We start from the raw sequence: 15,859 nt of genomic DNA on the forward strand, positions 1-15,859 counted from the left end.
CAGTGTTTGTGTGCAGAGTTACACATGCAGCAGCTCTCATGGCCCTGCTGGAGTATTCAGACGTGTTCAAAATGCTCACTTCTCCCCAGCCGTTCTGCCTAAGTAGCATGACTAGCACCCCAATCCCTACATTCTGAAACCAGGGAAAAAAGTTCCCAGAAGTTTAAGTCAAACCTAATAAGACATGTGTGTCCTTCGGACCTAACACTGTTGTTACAAAGAACCAAACCATCATCAGGAATACCAATACAAGAAGGGGGTTGCAACCTTTGTTTGATATTCAGGTGCTAGTGCTAAGAGTTGGTATATTTGGGCATTAGTAACACTTGAGAATCGCTGGCTTCATTTAGCAACTCATCTAAATGTACTAAGAGTGAAGAATCCCTTTAGTCCCAGGTCTGCCGTGGATGCCAAATAATTGGGTAAATTCATTCCTCTAACTGGGCTTTTCTAACCCATCTATTACTAGCTAAGCACTAAAGTCCCTTCCAACTAGAACAAATATGCTTGGTCTGGGGACTATGAGAACTGCATGGGTGAAATCTATCCAAATGCCTGAGATACTTACATATCATTACAAAGAGACATGGGCTTCTATTACATACAGGTAACAGTCCTAGTAATAGACTTGGAATAACTTGTCCAGTGAGTAATTATAATACCAGAATTATCTAATGTGGTATAGCAAAGAAAACAGACCAAGTCTATCTTTTGTTTGCTTGTTTGTTTTGTGGCCACACCTGGCACTGCTCAGGACTTACTCCTGGCTCTGCACTTAGGGATCACTCCTCAGGGTACACTGAGGACCAGATGAAATGCCATATGAACCCAGGACATGTAGGGCAAGCACCTTTCCCACTATAGTATCTCTCCAGCCCAACTCTATATTTTTTTTTAACTCTTTGCTCTCATATATGTATATATTTTCCCCTTCCTCTTTGTTGTCATGATGCCTGGCATCAGGAATTACACATATAGTCATGAGCTTTCTGGGGGTCACACACACAGTTATGGTTCACCAGAGATTGCTTACTTAGTTACAGAAATTATTGTCTTTACCATGGAGCTCAGGTGCTTCACTACTATGCTGTATCCTTGGGCTCTGTTCATTGTTGTTAGTGACTGTGGTGCCAAGAATTGAACACAGTCTTCCCACATGCAAAGCATATGTTCTAGCATTGAGCCGCCTCATGGCCTCCCTATTTTTGTTTTGTTTTGTTTGTTTTGGGGCCATACCCAGAAGCACTCAGGCATTATTTCTGGCTCTGCATTCAGAAATCACTCCTGGCTGGCTCTGGGGATCATATGGGATGCCAGGAATGGAACCCAGGTAGGCTATATACAAGACAAGCATCCTACCCACTGTACTATCACTCTGGCCCCATAGCTTCCCTATTTTTAAATTAAACATATTTGCAGCTTCCTTATAAGATTACATGGTGCTTAGATAGTCTTATACTTAGCACAGTTAGCAACTAATAAACTTCCAGTAAATATTGACTTTTATATTATTATTTGATAAAATAAAGAACAAATACAGCAGCCTAAAATATACTATTTCTTTTTATCACCTGAGTTTTCTCCCTCTCCTTTCTTCTTCCTACAACTTTACTTCCATTACTTCTCTTCCCAGTATCCTTTTTTTGTTGCAAAGCCAAGAAAATAGTCTACAGACTCCTTAGGTTCTGTAGCCACAGAAGCCCACCAAGCCTGATTCCCTGGCACCCCATTCTTCTGCAATTTAATAATAGTAAAAGGAAATTTTGTTACTGTTTCTGGAAACCCTCTTCCTAGTACCGCTACTTTCCTGGAATGGAAATAAATCCTAGAACATTCCCACTATAGACCCTTTCCAGATTGGAAGTTCATTTTAGGGTTACATTGTAATTTTCAGCAAATGTAGACAAATTCTAAGGAGCTACAACTAGTTTTGGTTGTTGATGATGATCAAGAATATAGTCCTTTATGTTTAAAAGGCTTCTTTTGCAAAAAATTTTCAACATTACCAAAGTTTTGTCACACCCTGATCAGAAAATGGCCAGCAGATCCCATCTTAAATTCTCCCTCTAATGTGAAGGTAACTCCTGTTTAGGGATTCCCAACTCATCAAAAGGTGATTAACAAAATGAACAATTAGCTATTAGGACCAAGTTGTCAGTAACAAAAGATAGCCTGTGCTCCTTTGGGAACAAGAGCTGATACTAATCAGGGACTTGAACAGTGACATCACTACAGAGTGCCTGCTTGCTTTATGCCCGGAAGAAAACCAGTCAGCTATGTTAAGTATTTCCTGTTTATAAGTAGAATCAGTGGGTAAGAAGCAGTACATCAGATACAGGTTGGATGCTCACTTACCTCTGTATACTTTCTGGCCTTGATTATCCTAGATCCATAATCTGAGACAAGCTCCCTAACCATTTTTTACCTCAGAATTATCTATAAATAGGAATAATAGTATTTATCTCATAAAATCCTTTTGAATAAAAAAAAGAAAAAAATCCTTTTGAATAATAGATAATATATAGAATAACTAGTATCAAGCCTAATATTTATGAAATCCAATTTAATTTTTTTGGTAGCAATGACTTTTTTGTTTTGTTTGTCTGTTTTTTTTGTTTTTTTTTTTTTTTTGGTTTTGGGCCACACCTGGCGGTGCTCAGGGGTTACTCCTGGCTGTCTGCTCAGAAATAGCTCCTGGCAGGCACGGGGGACCATATGGGACACCGGGATTTGAACCAACCACCTTTGGTCCTGGATCGGCTGCTTGCAAGGCAAACGCTGCTGTGCTATCTCTCCGGGCCCTTGTTTGTCTGTTTTATGGGCCATGCCTGTTGTGCTCAGGGCTTACTCCTGGCTCTGCGCTCAGAAATCACACCTGGCGGGCGAGTGGCTCAAACCTGGGTCAGCAAGGCAAATTCCCTACCTGCTGTGCTATCACTCTGGCCCCAGTAGTGGTGACTTTTTTTAATGTGATGTTTAAAATGGGTATTTTTCTTTTTTCCTTATTTTTTCTTTTTTTGTTTTTTGGGTCACACCCACACTTGGGTTACTCCTGATCTGTGCTCAGAAATTGCTTCTGGCCGGCTCGAGGGACCACATGGGATGCCAGGAATCGAACTGCGGTCCATCCTGGGTTGGTCGCATGCAAGGCAAATGCCCTACTGCTGTGCTATTGCTCCAGTCCCTAATATGGATAATTTTCTAAGTAGGACTAGGAGAATCAGACCTCAGCAGAGCAAAAATGTTTAATTATCTATGGGGCCGGAGAGATAGCATGGAGGTAAGGTGTTTGCCTTTCATGCTGGAGGTCATCGGTTCGAATCCTGGTGTCCCATATGGTCTCCCGTGCTTGCCAGGAGCAATTTCTGAGCATGGAGTCAGGAATAACCCCTAAGCACTGCCAGGTGTGACCCAAAAAACAAAAACAAAAAAATTTAATTATCTTCCCTGACTCAAAATCAGTGCTTGTTTTGAACAACACTAAAAAGTCCAATATAGTTAGTTCCACTGTGTTCTTGAAACTTAACTTATGCAGCAGCCCTATGCTGCTTAGGATTTGAAATGAGAAGATTTGGCTTTGAACATGAGCTCCAATAATTCCTATTTGTATGCCCCTGTTCTGGTAGCATCCCTATTTGAAATTTGGTGTTCTCATCTATAAAACTGAGGCTTAGGGGCCAGAGAGATAGCACAACAGTAGGGTGTTTGCCTTGCATGCAGCCGATTCAAGATGAAAGGTGGTTCGAATCTCGGCATCCCATATTGCCCCCCCGCCAGGAGTGATTTCTGAGCACAGAGCCAGGAGTAACCTCTGAGCACCACCGGGTGTAAACTCCCCCCCCAAAATTGATGTTTAATTATTCCAATCTCTTCAGATAACTCTGGGGTTTAGGATAATCTATTGTAAGTATGTTCTTAAGAGTTGTAAGTTAAGTCATTGTGTACATAGTCTTCAGGAAGAACTTTATTAGCGTGTTGATTAGTGTTCAAATAATGGATTTTAAGAAGCATGTCATTACAAATGTTATTGTGGCTTTTGTTACATATGAAGATGTATCTTCTTCCCAATTTAGTCTTCTACATATATTTTCTCCAAGATTGCCTTATCGTCTCATGATTGGGTTTTAGGCATACCAGGTTTCAATGTCCATTTCCCTCCATCAATACCTTTAACCCCCCATTTGCCTCCCACTGGTCTGCTTCAACAGAAGCATTTTAAATATCTTTTTCTAATTTTTATTATAACACCATGATTTGCCAAGTTGTTCCTAATGGTCATTTAAGCATTAAATATTCAAACACCAACCCACCACCAGTACTACCTTCCCTTTGCCAGTATCCCCAATCTCCCACTGATCAACAGAACATGACTATGAAAATACAAATGTACTTGTTTGTTACAACACAAAGGCAAATGGAATTATCAAAACTAAGATCAGCACAGGTCAATTTGAAATAATTGCCATACATCTCCATGGTGTACTAAAGTGAGTCTCTAAGGATTTACCAGGTTGTGATTGGTGCTGTTGGTATGCTGGTTGAATTACTGTCTATGAAGTTGAGCCTCTGTGTTACTCTTTATGCTCACTGATTCATTTAATGATACATGAATAGCTGCTTCTATACGTGGCATTACAAGAGAAGAAATGAGGGGCCGGGCGGTGGCGCTGGAGGTAAGGTGCCTGCCTTACCTGCGCTAGCCTAGGAGACGGACCGCGGTTCGATCCCCCGGCGTCCCATATGGTCCCCCAAGCCAGGAGCGACTTCTGAGCGCATAGCCAGGAGTAACCCCTGAGCGTTACCGGGTGTGGCCCAAAAACCAAAAAAAAAAAAAAAAAAAAAAAGAGAAGAAATGAAAAAGCTACAGTTTCTGCCCCCCCCAGATAAATTCTTGTATGGATAAGAATAGATTATGTCACTGCACAAATAAGAAATTTTAAGTGAAGCAGCGTTTTAATTTTTTCCTTTTAAGAGAATATATATTTATTAATATCTTTATTTAAATACCTTGATTACAAATATGAATGTAGTTGGGTTTCAGTCATTTAAAGAATACATCCCTTCACCAGTGCAACATTCCCATCACCAATGTCCCAAATCTCCCTCCTCCCCACCCCACCCCTGCCTGTACTCGAGACAGGCTTTCTACTTCCCTCATTCATTCACATTGTTATGATAGTTCTCAATGTAGTTATTTCTCTAACTGCACTCATCACTCCTTTGTGGTGAGCTTCCTGTCATGAGCTGGACCTTCCAGCCCTCCTCTCTTTTTGTCTCTGAGAATCATAGCAAAAATGGTTTTTTTCCCCTTAAAACCCATAGATGAGTGAGACTATACTGTGTCTATCTCTCTCTCTCACTCTCTCTGATTTATTTCACTCAGCATAATAGATTCACGTACATCCATGTATAGGAAAATTTCATGACTTCATCTCTCCTGACAGCTACATAATATTCCATTGTGTATATGTACCACAGTTTCTTTAGCCATTCATATCTTGAAGGGTACTTTGGTTGTTTCCAGAGTCTGGCTATTCTAAATAGTGCTGCAATGAATATAGGTGTGAGGAAGGGATTTTTGTACTGTATTTTTGTGTTCCCTAGGAGTGGTATAGCAGGATCGTATGGAAGCTCAATTTCCAATTTTTGTAAGAATCTCCATATCGCTTTCCATAAAGACTGGACTAGATGACATTCCCACCAGCAGTGATCTTATATTATTTACTAGTGATTTTATAGTTTTGTGTTTTACATATAAATCTGATCCATTTGAATTAATTTTTGCAACCTTTATAAGCTCTAAATGGGTTTTTTTTTTTTTTAGAAATGGGGCCAGAGAGATAGCACAGTGGTAGGGCGTTGGCCTTGCACGCAGCACGCAGCCGATCTAGGACATACAGTAGTTCGAATCCCAGCATCCCATATTTTCCCCTGTACCTGCAGGAGCGATTTCTGAGCGCAGACCTGAGCAGCGCTGGGTGTGACCCAAAAACCAAACCCCCCCCCCCCAAAAAAAAAGAAATGTAAGTTTTTCGGGGCCAGAGCAATAGCACAGCAGTAGGGCGTTTGTCTTGCACGCAGATGATCCAGGTCAGGCAGTGGTTTGAATCCTGGCGTCCTATATGGTCCCCAAGCCAGGAGCAATTTCTGGATTTCTGAACATATAGCCAGGAGTTACCCCTGAGTGTCACTGTGTATGGCTCAAAAACAAAAACAAGAAATGTAAGTTTTTCAGCACCATTTGTTGAAGCGAACATTGAGGGGGTGGGGGTTTGAGGCCACACCTATCAGCACTCTGGTCACTCTTGGATTTGCACTCAGAAATTGCTCTCCACAGGCTGGGGGTGGACCACATGAGATGCTGGAGATTGAACCAGGGTCAATTCCAGGTCAACTGCATGCAAGGCAAATGCCCTCCTGCTGTGCTATCACTCTGGCCCTGAAGCTAACAATTTTTAAAATCTGAAAAACTAAATCAACTTTCCTTTATTCTCAAAATTAAATCATTACCTTAGCAAAATAAAATAAAATAATTTAAAACAGGTTAAATTGATACATAATTTAATTTATAATTTAAATTATAGAAAATAAATTAATAAATTAAAAGGGATTAAAATAATAACCTACTTTATAAGAACTTAAGTTAATATTAGTTGTAAACATCTTGAAATCTAGAGTACTTTTTACGTATTTGTGTTATTATTTACTGAGCTCCTGCCCACAGATAGCTCTCAAACTACTCATAGTAGTGTATTATATTCAATATTTTGTTTTTTATTATTTGAGATTCTGTCAATGATGGTTTATCAAGTATATAATTCCAAACCTACACCTATCAGCAATGTACCTTCTTCCCTCTCCAAGGATCCCAGTCCCTTCCCTTTAATCACCACTCTTCATACTCAGTTATATGGGTTGTTTCTCCTGTTGTATTGCCCGTAGCCCTTTGTTGCTACCTGGCTGTGTATCTTTAAGTCCCCCCATATGAGAGAGATGATTCTGCATTTATCCCTTTCCTTCTGACTGACATCTTTCAGCATGATACCTCGAGCATCCATTCATGCAGATCTAGATGCATCCAAGCTGCACAGGATTCCATTGTGTATATATAAAACAAATTCTTGATCCACCCATAGTTGGGCATTTTACTTACATGTCTTGACACTTGTCAACATCACCAAGCATTGTGATGAATGTAGGTTTGTGTTTATCCTTTCTAATTAATGTTTTTGTGTTTAGAGAATAGATCCCAAGAATTAGTACTGCTGGCTTATATGGGAATTCTATTCCTATTTTTTGGAGAGATCTCCAAAATGTTGTACACATAGGCTATATATTCACGTATTGGAGGGAGGGGAAAGAAACACACTAGAAGCTTGAAGCCCTCTGCCCCTCATCAACCTTTTAAGTTAAGTCAAGTCACTTGATTTCACTGAGCTTCAAACCTACTTGAAGATGAGGTTTGGCCATAACAGAGCTAGAGAACTCACTCACTGTGACCTACAGTGAGAATTTAATTTACATTTTTCTTCATAAAAATATTGTACTTCAGAAAAGGAACTTATGTCCAGGAAAATAATAGAACTAAGGTAACTAAGATGTGAATAAAGTTCATACTGCAGAGAAAATTGATCTAAAAATAAATAGCTCTTTGGTAGCTCACATGTCCTATTTCTGCTAATGTAAACATTTTTCTTAGCATTAACAAAATGCTAAAATATTAACTTAATATGAAAATTGTAGATCCATCCATGTTTCTTACGTATAATGAATAAAACATCAAGATAGTTGACTTTCCTTTTCTAACACAAAGTCAGGCCATGCCTCTTAACTGGAAATACAACCCCCCTCTCCAAGGAGTCCCAAAGGGTAGCTTCTCTGTTGATTTAGAGAGTCAATAATTCAGGAAAGTCCCAAGTAAATGGCAGAACACAAGCTCAGATTGGGTTTTTGTATTCGTATTTTATAAACATTTCAGGATTTTTTTTTCCTGACCCTTTAACCTTTTGCCATTCTTAAAGTGAGAATCTTATATCCAGGGTCTTACTGTTTTCGTTAGAAACACCCTTCAGGTCATTTTATCCTATATTATTTCCTTTTGTGTCCAACTTTTAGCATCTCTTACCTCTGTCAGAATACTCTAGTAATATAACATGGATTCCAAGGTTAGATTGCCATCAGTTTATATTCTGACTCTGTCCTTAAGAGCTTTGAGATCTTAGACAAGTTAACCTGTTCCATGGTTCAGTTTGCACATGTATAAATAAGGATAATTGTACTTGTCCCAGATAGCCCTCCCCAAAGGGTTATTTTGAAATTTAAATTATTATATGAATGTAAAGTTATTGGAATATGCTTAGTACAAAGTAAATGCTCAGTAATTGTTAGATAGAGTCTGAAACCTTATTCTTCCTGCAACTTTGGCCAAGATAACTCTTTCTCAAGTGTTATTTTTCTACTGAACTGTGGCAGTAGTATTACCCACTTCACTTGGCTAATTTGAGGGCAAATTCATTCATAGTATGTAGCAAATTCAAGTATGTAGCATATGGGGATGATCAGTGAGTGGTAGTTACTACTGCAACTAAAAAGATAGGTAAATGCTGCATCCAGGAAGTACAGTCTCTGGTGAGCCCATGTGTAAGCACAAGTAAAGGAGCACTGACCTCAGTAAGTACCACAGCCATGTGCTAGCACTTGGTACTCACCAGAGCCAGACCTGTGTTTCACACACACAGCCAATCATCAAAACAACATCTAAAGGAAGGGGGAAGGAGTAAAAAGAAAAGTGATAGGTGCTACTATGATGCTAATAATTAAATTAAAAAATAAAGAACAGAAGGAAGAGGAAGAAAGATAAAGGTAAGAGTAGCTATCCAGCAGCTGTTAAATACTTTATGTAATTTGACCAAACCAGCTCTTCCCCACTGGAACTGCACAGTTGGCTGGAAAGAGCAAACAGTTCCACAGAATGGAGCTCATGCTTTCATGTGGGAGGCCCAAGTTTAGTCCTCAGCACTGCAGGATTCTCTGAACACAGAGCCAGGAGTAACTAGAGTAACCAGGAATCACAACCAGACGTGACCCAAAAACAAAACCAAAATACCCACATCTGTTCTTGTCTGACTTGCCAGCTCCTTAGATACTCAAAGACTGACCCAACCCCCGTCTGTCCTGTAACAGCAGCACAGTCCCACAGGGAAGACACCTCTAATTCTGTAGATGTTTCTCAGAGAATGGTTTGTAGGCTCCTCCCTACCAGGAGGCACCACTTGATAATTTCACATCCTTCTGGAATGGGGCCTAGAGAACATGATACTTTGGTCAATATCCCATCAGGAAGAAACCTGGGGTCCTGCATCCCCGTATATTCCCAGCAGTCCGTCCATGCAGGCAAATGAGAAAGGAAGCAGCCTAGAATTTAGGAATTCCTGTGTGAAATGATCTGGGGGGTGGGGATGACTTATGTTCTGGGACCTCTGCGGAGAGCGCCCCCCACACACACACACACAGCCATGTTTGATTTGCGACAGTCTGTGGGTGCCCAGCCTCACTGGTGGTATACAAAGGGGTCTCAAGTGTTCAGGCATTGTCCTATTAGGGAGAAGGGAGCACTTCTGAACTGCCTAATGCAGGCCTAGGCTCCAGGAGAAACTCTGGGAAAGTTTTAAGTGCTTAATTTTTTGCTTTGCAAAAGAACAAAAAAGTTAGCTCAGCCAAGACCATAACCACACAGTGCTCCATCCTTTACAGCAAGTACTTGAATAATGTTCATTTCATTCAACATTTGCTGTAATATTGATTAAAGGGGTGGGGGAGTCCCAGCCACCACTGACCAGGACATTATTTGAGTACCTACTTTAGTTCTACATGGTTTTGCTTTAGTCTCAGAGTCAAGAACCTGCTGAAGACACCTCACCATAATGACTACCAGAGACTGAGCACTGACTGACTAGCTTGTGTACTAGACCAGGGTCCAGCTTTATTCTGTTTAACCACCACAGCATTTATAAAGGAGAAATTTCAGATACTGCCTCCTACAGGTGGGAAGACTAAGGCGCTCAGATTCAATACTTCTTTAAGGTCCTTTTCTGTAACAGAGCTGAGAGTGTCTGGCAGCAAGCAGTAGGTGATCAGGACATTGTAGCTTCCTCCTTCTCATCCAGTTCTCTTACACAAGGTGACTAAGGAAATCACTTCATTTTTCTCTTTTCTTTTTTCTTTCTTTTTTGGTTCTTGAGGCCACAACCTCAAGATCTGGCTTTACTTCTGGCTCTACACACAGGGATCACTGCAGAGCACTCAGAGAACCTTATAAGATGCCAGGGATCAAATCCAGATTACCCACTGTACTAGCTCACCAGCCCTACTAAACTCTCTTGGATACTGTTTTGTCATGCAGAAAATAAATGAGTTGTCTTCTGAGTCTAACTTTGCTTACTGACAATGAGCCTAATGCTCCATCCTTCCCTCACTTTAGCTGATTGGCATTTTCTGGCCAGGATACCAAGTTCTAGCACTGTGGTGGTTTTGGTTTCTCCCAGAAAGCATCATATTTACAGACCACAAATAACAAAGTAGAAGATGCCGGAAGATCTCTGGCATGTTAATTAAGAACAATAGCGGAAGCAGCTGGGCAGAAAATGCCAACTAGTCGGAAGCAGAGGCAGCGTAGCTCTGTTTGTTGACAGAGCCAGTGCAGTATCGTACGCTAATTGGGAAATGGGTAAACATTTGCCAGCAGCTTGCCCCCCAGTGCATTGGAAGCAGATAGCAGGCTAGGCCCTCCACACTGCCCTGCATGCCCATCTGCCCAGCACCCATGAAATCCCAGCAGAGCAATTTTGTTCAAGGTCCTATGCAGAGGATTCTGGAGGAGGATGTGTCTCTTAATGACCCTCGTGGGCATACCAGGTTTCCAGCTGGATACAGTGGAAAATGTTTTCCTGCTTTAGCTCACCAGTCTGCCTGTGGCACTCTCCTGCCAGAGCTTTCCTCTCCCTGAGCTAGAAGACCACAGAGACTGCTTGGCGGTGACTTGAATTGAGCAGCGGATAAGATTACGGTCCTGAGGTGCTGGCTCTCACTCTCCTGCATCTCATAGCAGATTGTCCGGATGAGTGTCCAGCCAACCTTGGAATTGCTTTCATACAGCCATCTTGGAATACTTGCTCTGTATCAGACACTGTGCTAATTATATAGCTTTTATTTTATTAACCCTTACAGAGGTTTAAAATACTCAAACCATAGATCTTCTAATAGCCCGCAGAGCTGTTGTTTAAACCAGAATCTCTGTGATACCAAAGTTCATTGTTCTTTCTACTCAAGACTGCAATTTTCAACTTTTTTAAATTTATGTTTTCTTTGTCTAGATTCTCTGTATTTCAGAATGTAAAATATTAATTTTTAATTTCTGAAATACAAATTTTTTACAGTAGCTTTTTTTTTTCAGACTAAATATTCCCCCCTCACCTCCCTTTCCAAAGAAGGAGATTGTGATCTTGTGGGAGCTATTGGTCCTTCTGTAGTTTACACCGAGTCCTTTTAGCAAGATTGGCCCCAAGGTTTAGCAATTCTCCTACCACACAGAAAAATCCTTCCTGCTGTCAGGAATTAAGCAAGTAGAGTTGCCTAGGGATGCAGACAGTCCTGGAATCAGCACCCTCTGAGGGCCTCCAGCGGTGCAACCAGGGTGACTTGAACGAGAGACATGGGACTTTCCCCGTACCCCAGAAGAGGCCTCATCTGCGAACCTGAGCCCGAGGTCACATGCTAGTTCCTCCACTAAACTATGAGACTTGACCTCTCTGAGCCCTGCTTTCCTCACTTGTAAAATGGGAATAACAACACCTACTTCACCAGGTTATTTTGAGGCTCAAATAAGATAATAAATGTGAAATGCTTGTGCCAGCCGATAGTAGGCTCAAAATCACTGCACAATTGGAGCTGAACTCCATGTGGGGAAGACGCTGCTTGTTGCTAATGTTTTGAATATCTTCTATCATTTTAGGTAACCCAGCTGGACCCAAATAAATCGTTATTGGAGGTGAAGTTGTTCCCTCAAGAAACCCTTTTCCTGGAAGCAAAAGAGTAAACATGTCCTTGTGTGGAAGCAGCTGCTCCTTGACAAGCCACAGGCCTACATCAAGAGGAAGTCTCCAGGCCAACCCACCTACACGCTCGTCTCACTGAATTCAAATGTCACACTTCTGCCTCTTGCAAGATTGCTCTGGGGAAAAATAAGTAATAATAAACATAGCTACTCAAAATTTCCCATCCACGAGTATGTGTTCCCAACCTGTTCCCACTTTCCCTTTTTCCCCTCCCCATCCAGTCACACTGCACTGTAACGGTGCTAACCCTCTCCAGGTTTGCCTCCTCCCCACGGTGTCTAGGAGAGTTCTGTCTGTCCTCGTCACCATGGCACCATATTTGATATGTCTCATTGAGTCCAGTTCATATACCTCAGCCTTTTTATTTTCATGACTAAATTTCTACTTTGTCACTTATTGTAAACAGTGGCGGGGATAGTCAATTGGGGATTTTGGACATGGAGATTAAAAAGAAAAAAAACAAGCCTATCATTTTTGTTGATACCTCTTTACTAAGGTATACATGAGTTGACATAAGACACAGGGGCTCTGTCACCTACTGCTGCTCTGGGTGTCTTGGTTTATCCTAGGAGATATTTGCTTCTCCACTGTAGTGGGGACAGGGCACCTGTCTCCAAGCCCAGGAGGCAGAAACGGGCCCCTGGTGGGCCCATGACAGATGAGGCCTGACTGCCAGTGGCTGCTGAAGGCCTGCAAATGGCCATTGCTGTCCTGGTATGACAGGCACCTGGCATTTTTCTCCTGCTTTGCTCACCCCTTAACTATGCCATGCAGATGATCTGTTGCTTGGTGCTTGAAGCACTTTGTGGCAAAAAAAAACTGATCAGCCACAATCTCTGAGTCCAGTATAATAAGGACTTGTTTCACTATTTCATTTTTCTAATATTGTAAATGAAAAAGGGCTGAAAAATTTGACTCCTGTATTTCAAAGAATAAACATGGGGCTATATTTAAAAGAACAAACTTAAACACTCAGCTCAGAATGCATGTGTTACTTGAGCCCACATCTAATAATTTGGGTTTTGATCTTATGAATGTGGGTTTTTATTAATCCATGGACTGGGGTTTGTTATTTAGTTCATAGAAGCACTGTTAATATCTTCACAGCTAATGACTTTTGATGGTAGTTAAGGGGACCCACCCCAGCAGTATCTCAGGGCTGCCAGGCCTACTTTCGGGGTACTGAGGAGCATACAGTTCTGGGGAGAGACATGAGCCTCATACCTGTAGGGCATGTGCTCTATCATTGAGCCACATTCCTGGCCCAGTAAACTCTTTTTAGTCCTGAAATGTTTCTCCATATTGTTTGTATCACCTGTGATCTCTAAATTAGGGGTTTTGATTTGGGTTATCCTGACAGAGATCAAGGAGCCATACAGTGCTGGATATCAAAGCAGGACTGGCTCCTGCAAGGCCAGTGCTCTCTCTCCAGCCCCAGTTTGGACATTGCATAATTTTCCAAACATGAATGTGTGCATAGTTCTTTCCCCAAGCTGGGGAACTCTCAGAAGACTAGTGGAGACCTGCAACACTGCCTGGTCATCTTCCCTCTGCTTGGAAATGAGCATTAGCCAGGAAAACTTCATGGTGTCTTCTTTCTGATGCTCCAACAAGGGTCCTCCATGTACACTCTTAAAAGATGTGTTTTCAACAGACAACAGATAGGGCTACATCTGCCTCATCCAATTCTGCTTCACAGGCCTCTGTAGGGCAGCTGAAAGGAAAAGACACCCAATATGAGAATTCACTCGGAACACCCTTTTCACTCACTCCTACCTTTCTCACCTAATGGCCCCACATTCCCAATGTACCCAGTTCTCTCTGCACCAGCTCTTTTCTTTACCTACCGGTAGACCTTGTTCTGTAGCTGCCACGAAGAAGCTGCAGTCCTAAACTCAGGCTGAATTCAAATAGCAGCAATGGTGCTGGTGGGGTGAGGGAAAGAACCCTGCGTTTACTTGCATGTCTTACCTTTCCCAGCCAATTTGGGTTTGAAATCATATTTTTCCCTTCTTGTATCACTTCTGTATTCTAATAATGCAGACTTTACTCTGAAACCAATTTCATAAAACTTATTAAATGCTACTGAATGTGTCTGACGTTTACACATCCTCTTTGAACACTGTCTATCTTGGAAGGTGGGTCTCCTTGCTTAGTCCCATGAGGTCCTAGCCTGTATTGGAAAAGGTCTTATTGAATCATCACTGTTCACACAAGACATTTTGATATACTGAACTTCAGAGAGCAGCATTATGCTTCTCATAGGCTAGGTCTTCATAGGGTAACCGTAGGTTCTGGGAAAACGTAAGTGATTGCCATCACCACAGAAATAGCAGATCTGTTGTCTGCCATTCTTCTTCCTACCTTTAGACTTTGTGGACTTTCCATCCCAGCCTACTGACAGAGTTCATCTGAATGTCTGCTCCAGGTGTGTGGTGATGCTCTAGGGGCACCATTCCAGTGTTTATTAGTTGTGCACCTGAAGTTCATATCTAAACATTTGGGGACATATTTCCCACTTGCTGCTGCCTCTAAGAAGTGCAGTTTGAGGAGGTTCTTGTTTGGGATATTGACATACTCTAGCACCCCTGGTTTTATGGGACACAGCATTTATCTCTGAACTGTAAGCATCCAAACGCTGATGCTTGTATAAGAACATCCTTTGGAATTTTTCCTTTTGGGAGAACGGTGCATACCTAGCAGTGCTCAGGCAGGGCTCAAGGATCACTCCTTGGAGTGCTTGGAGGACTATGTGTGGTGACAAGCATCAAACTCAGATCAGCTGCAACTAGCTAAAGGCCCTAACCTTGGAACTATCTGGTCCAGGAATCTTTCCTTTTATAAAATTAAAGAGAAATTAGACTATTATAAAGTTTACTTTATAACAATAGAATTAAAAGTAAGTTGGAAATTATATTAAAGTGCTATTCCATGCGACTACCTGCTATCTAGAGTAAGCTGGTCAGCACAGTGAATCTAAGATTGCTGAGCACTAGAACATTTCCCAAAAGCACTGGTGTTTTCAATTTGGAGATGAAATAGGGTCTTCGTTATCATCAGCACCAGATGCAGGATTGAATCAGTACCTCCATCACACTCAGCTCCTTTTCCCACAGCTAAGACTTTTAGTTCAGTCCAGGAGTAACTCATATAGGTGTTTCATGAAGGGTCTATATAACTTTACCCATATGCGTTACCTCATCTGATTCTTTTCAAGACGCTGGGAGGAAGACTGATGAAACACCTCAAGGGGCTAATGCACATGCTTTGTATGTGTGATCTCTGTCTTCCATTGCACCTCATGTTCCCTCAAGCACTGCCAGGAGCAACCCATCCAGGTGTGGCCCAAAAATCAAGTACTATGTGTGGGCAAAAAAACACGACTCACATAGTAGAACTTAGGCCTTTACATGCAAGGTTCTGAATTGAATCTCTAGAACCACATAGTCCTCAAACACTGCCAGGTATGACCTCAAGTTAAGAGACAAATATTTCTGGAGAGAGGAAGGTTACAAACTCAGTTCAGTATCTTCCATTTTGAACCTTGGACCACACTTGCTATGTGTCCTACAGTGAGTAACTGAATCTGTTTCTTGCTGACATTCCTGTGCACTTACAGCTTACAACATCACCCGTGTGTGTACCAGCCCCTCAGCACTCAGCAGAGACAATCCTCCCACCTTTGCACAAGGACACCAGGAAGTAGCTGCAGAAATTACATTGAATGTCAGCAGAAGAGTCAGGTC

The 15,859-nt window shown here is 41.7% G+C and overlaps 1 protein-coding gene across 1 annotated transcript in view; it reads left to right on the top strand.

Annotated features, from left to right (window-relative positions):
- The window catches only part of FAF1 (Fas associated factor 1), a 402,771-nt gene extending 390,195 nt beyond the window's left edge, over positions 1-12,576 (top strand). Inside the window, exon 19 of the mRNA XM_049774743.1 lies at positions 12,011-12,576. Within this exon, the coding sequence (XP_049630700.1) occupies positions 12,011-12,094 (84 nt within the window). The 3' untranslated portion in view covers positions 12,095-12,576. The remainder of the gene's footprint in view (positions 1-12,010) is intronic.
- The last annotated feature ends 3,283 nt before the right edge of the window (positions 12,577-15,859 follow it).

The sequence above is a fragment of the Suncus etruscus genome, chromosome 6 (genome assembly GCF_024139225.1).
Source record: "Suncus etruscus isolate mSunEtr1 chromosome 6, mSunEtr1.pri.cur, whole genome shotgun sequence".
In the NCBI taxonomy this organism is placed as follows: Eukaryota; Metazoa; Chordata; class Mammalia; order Eulipotyphla; family Soricidae; genus Suncus; species Suncus etruscus.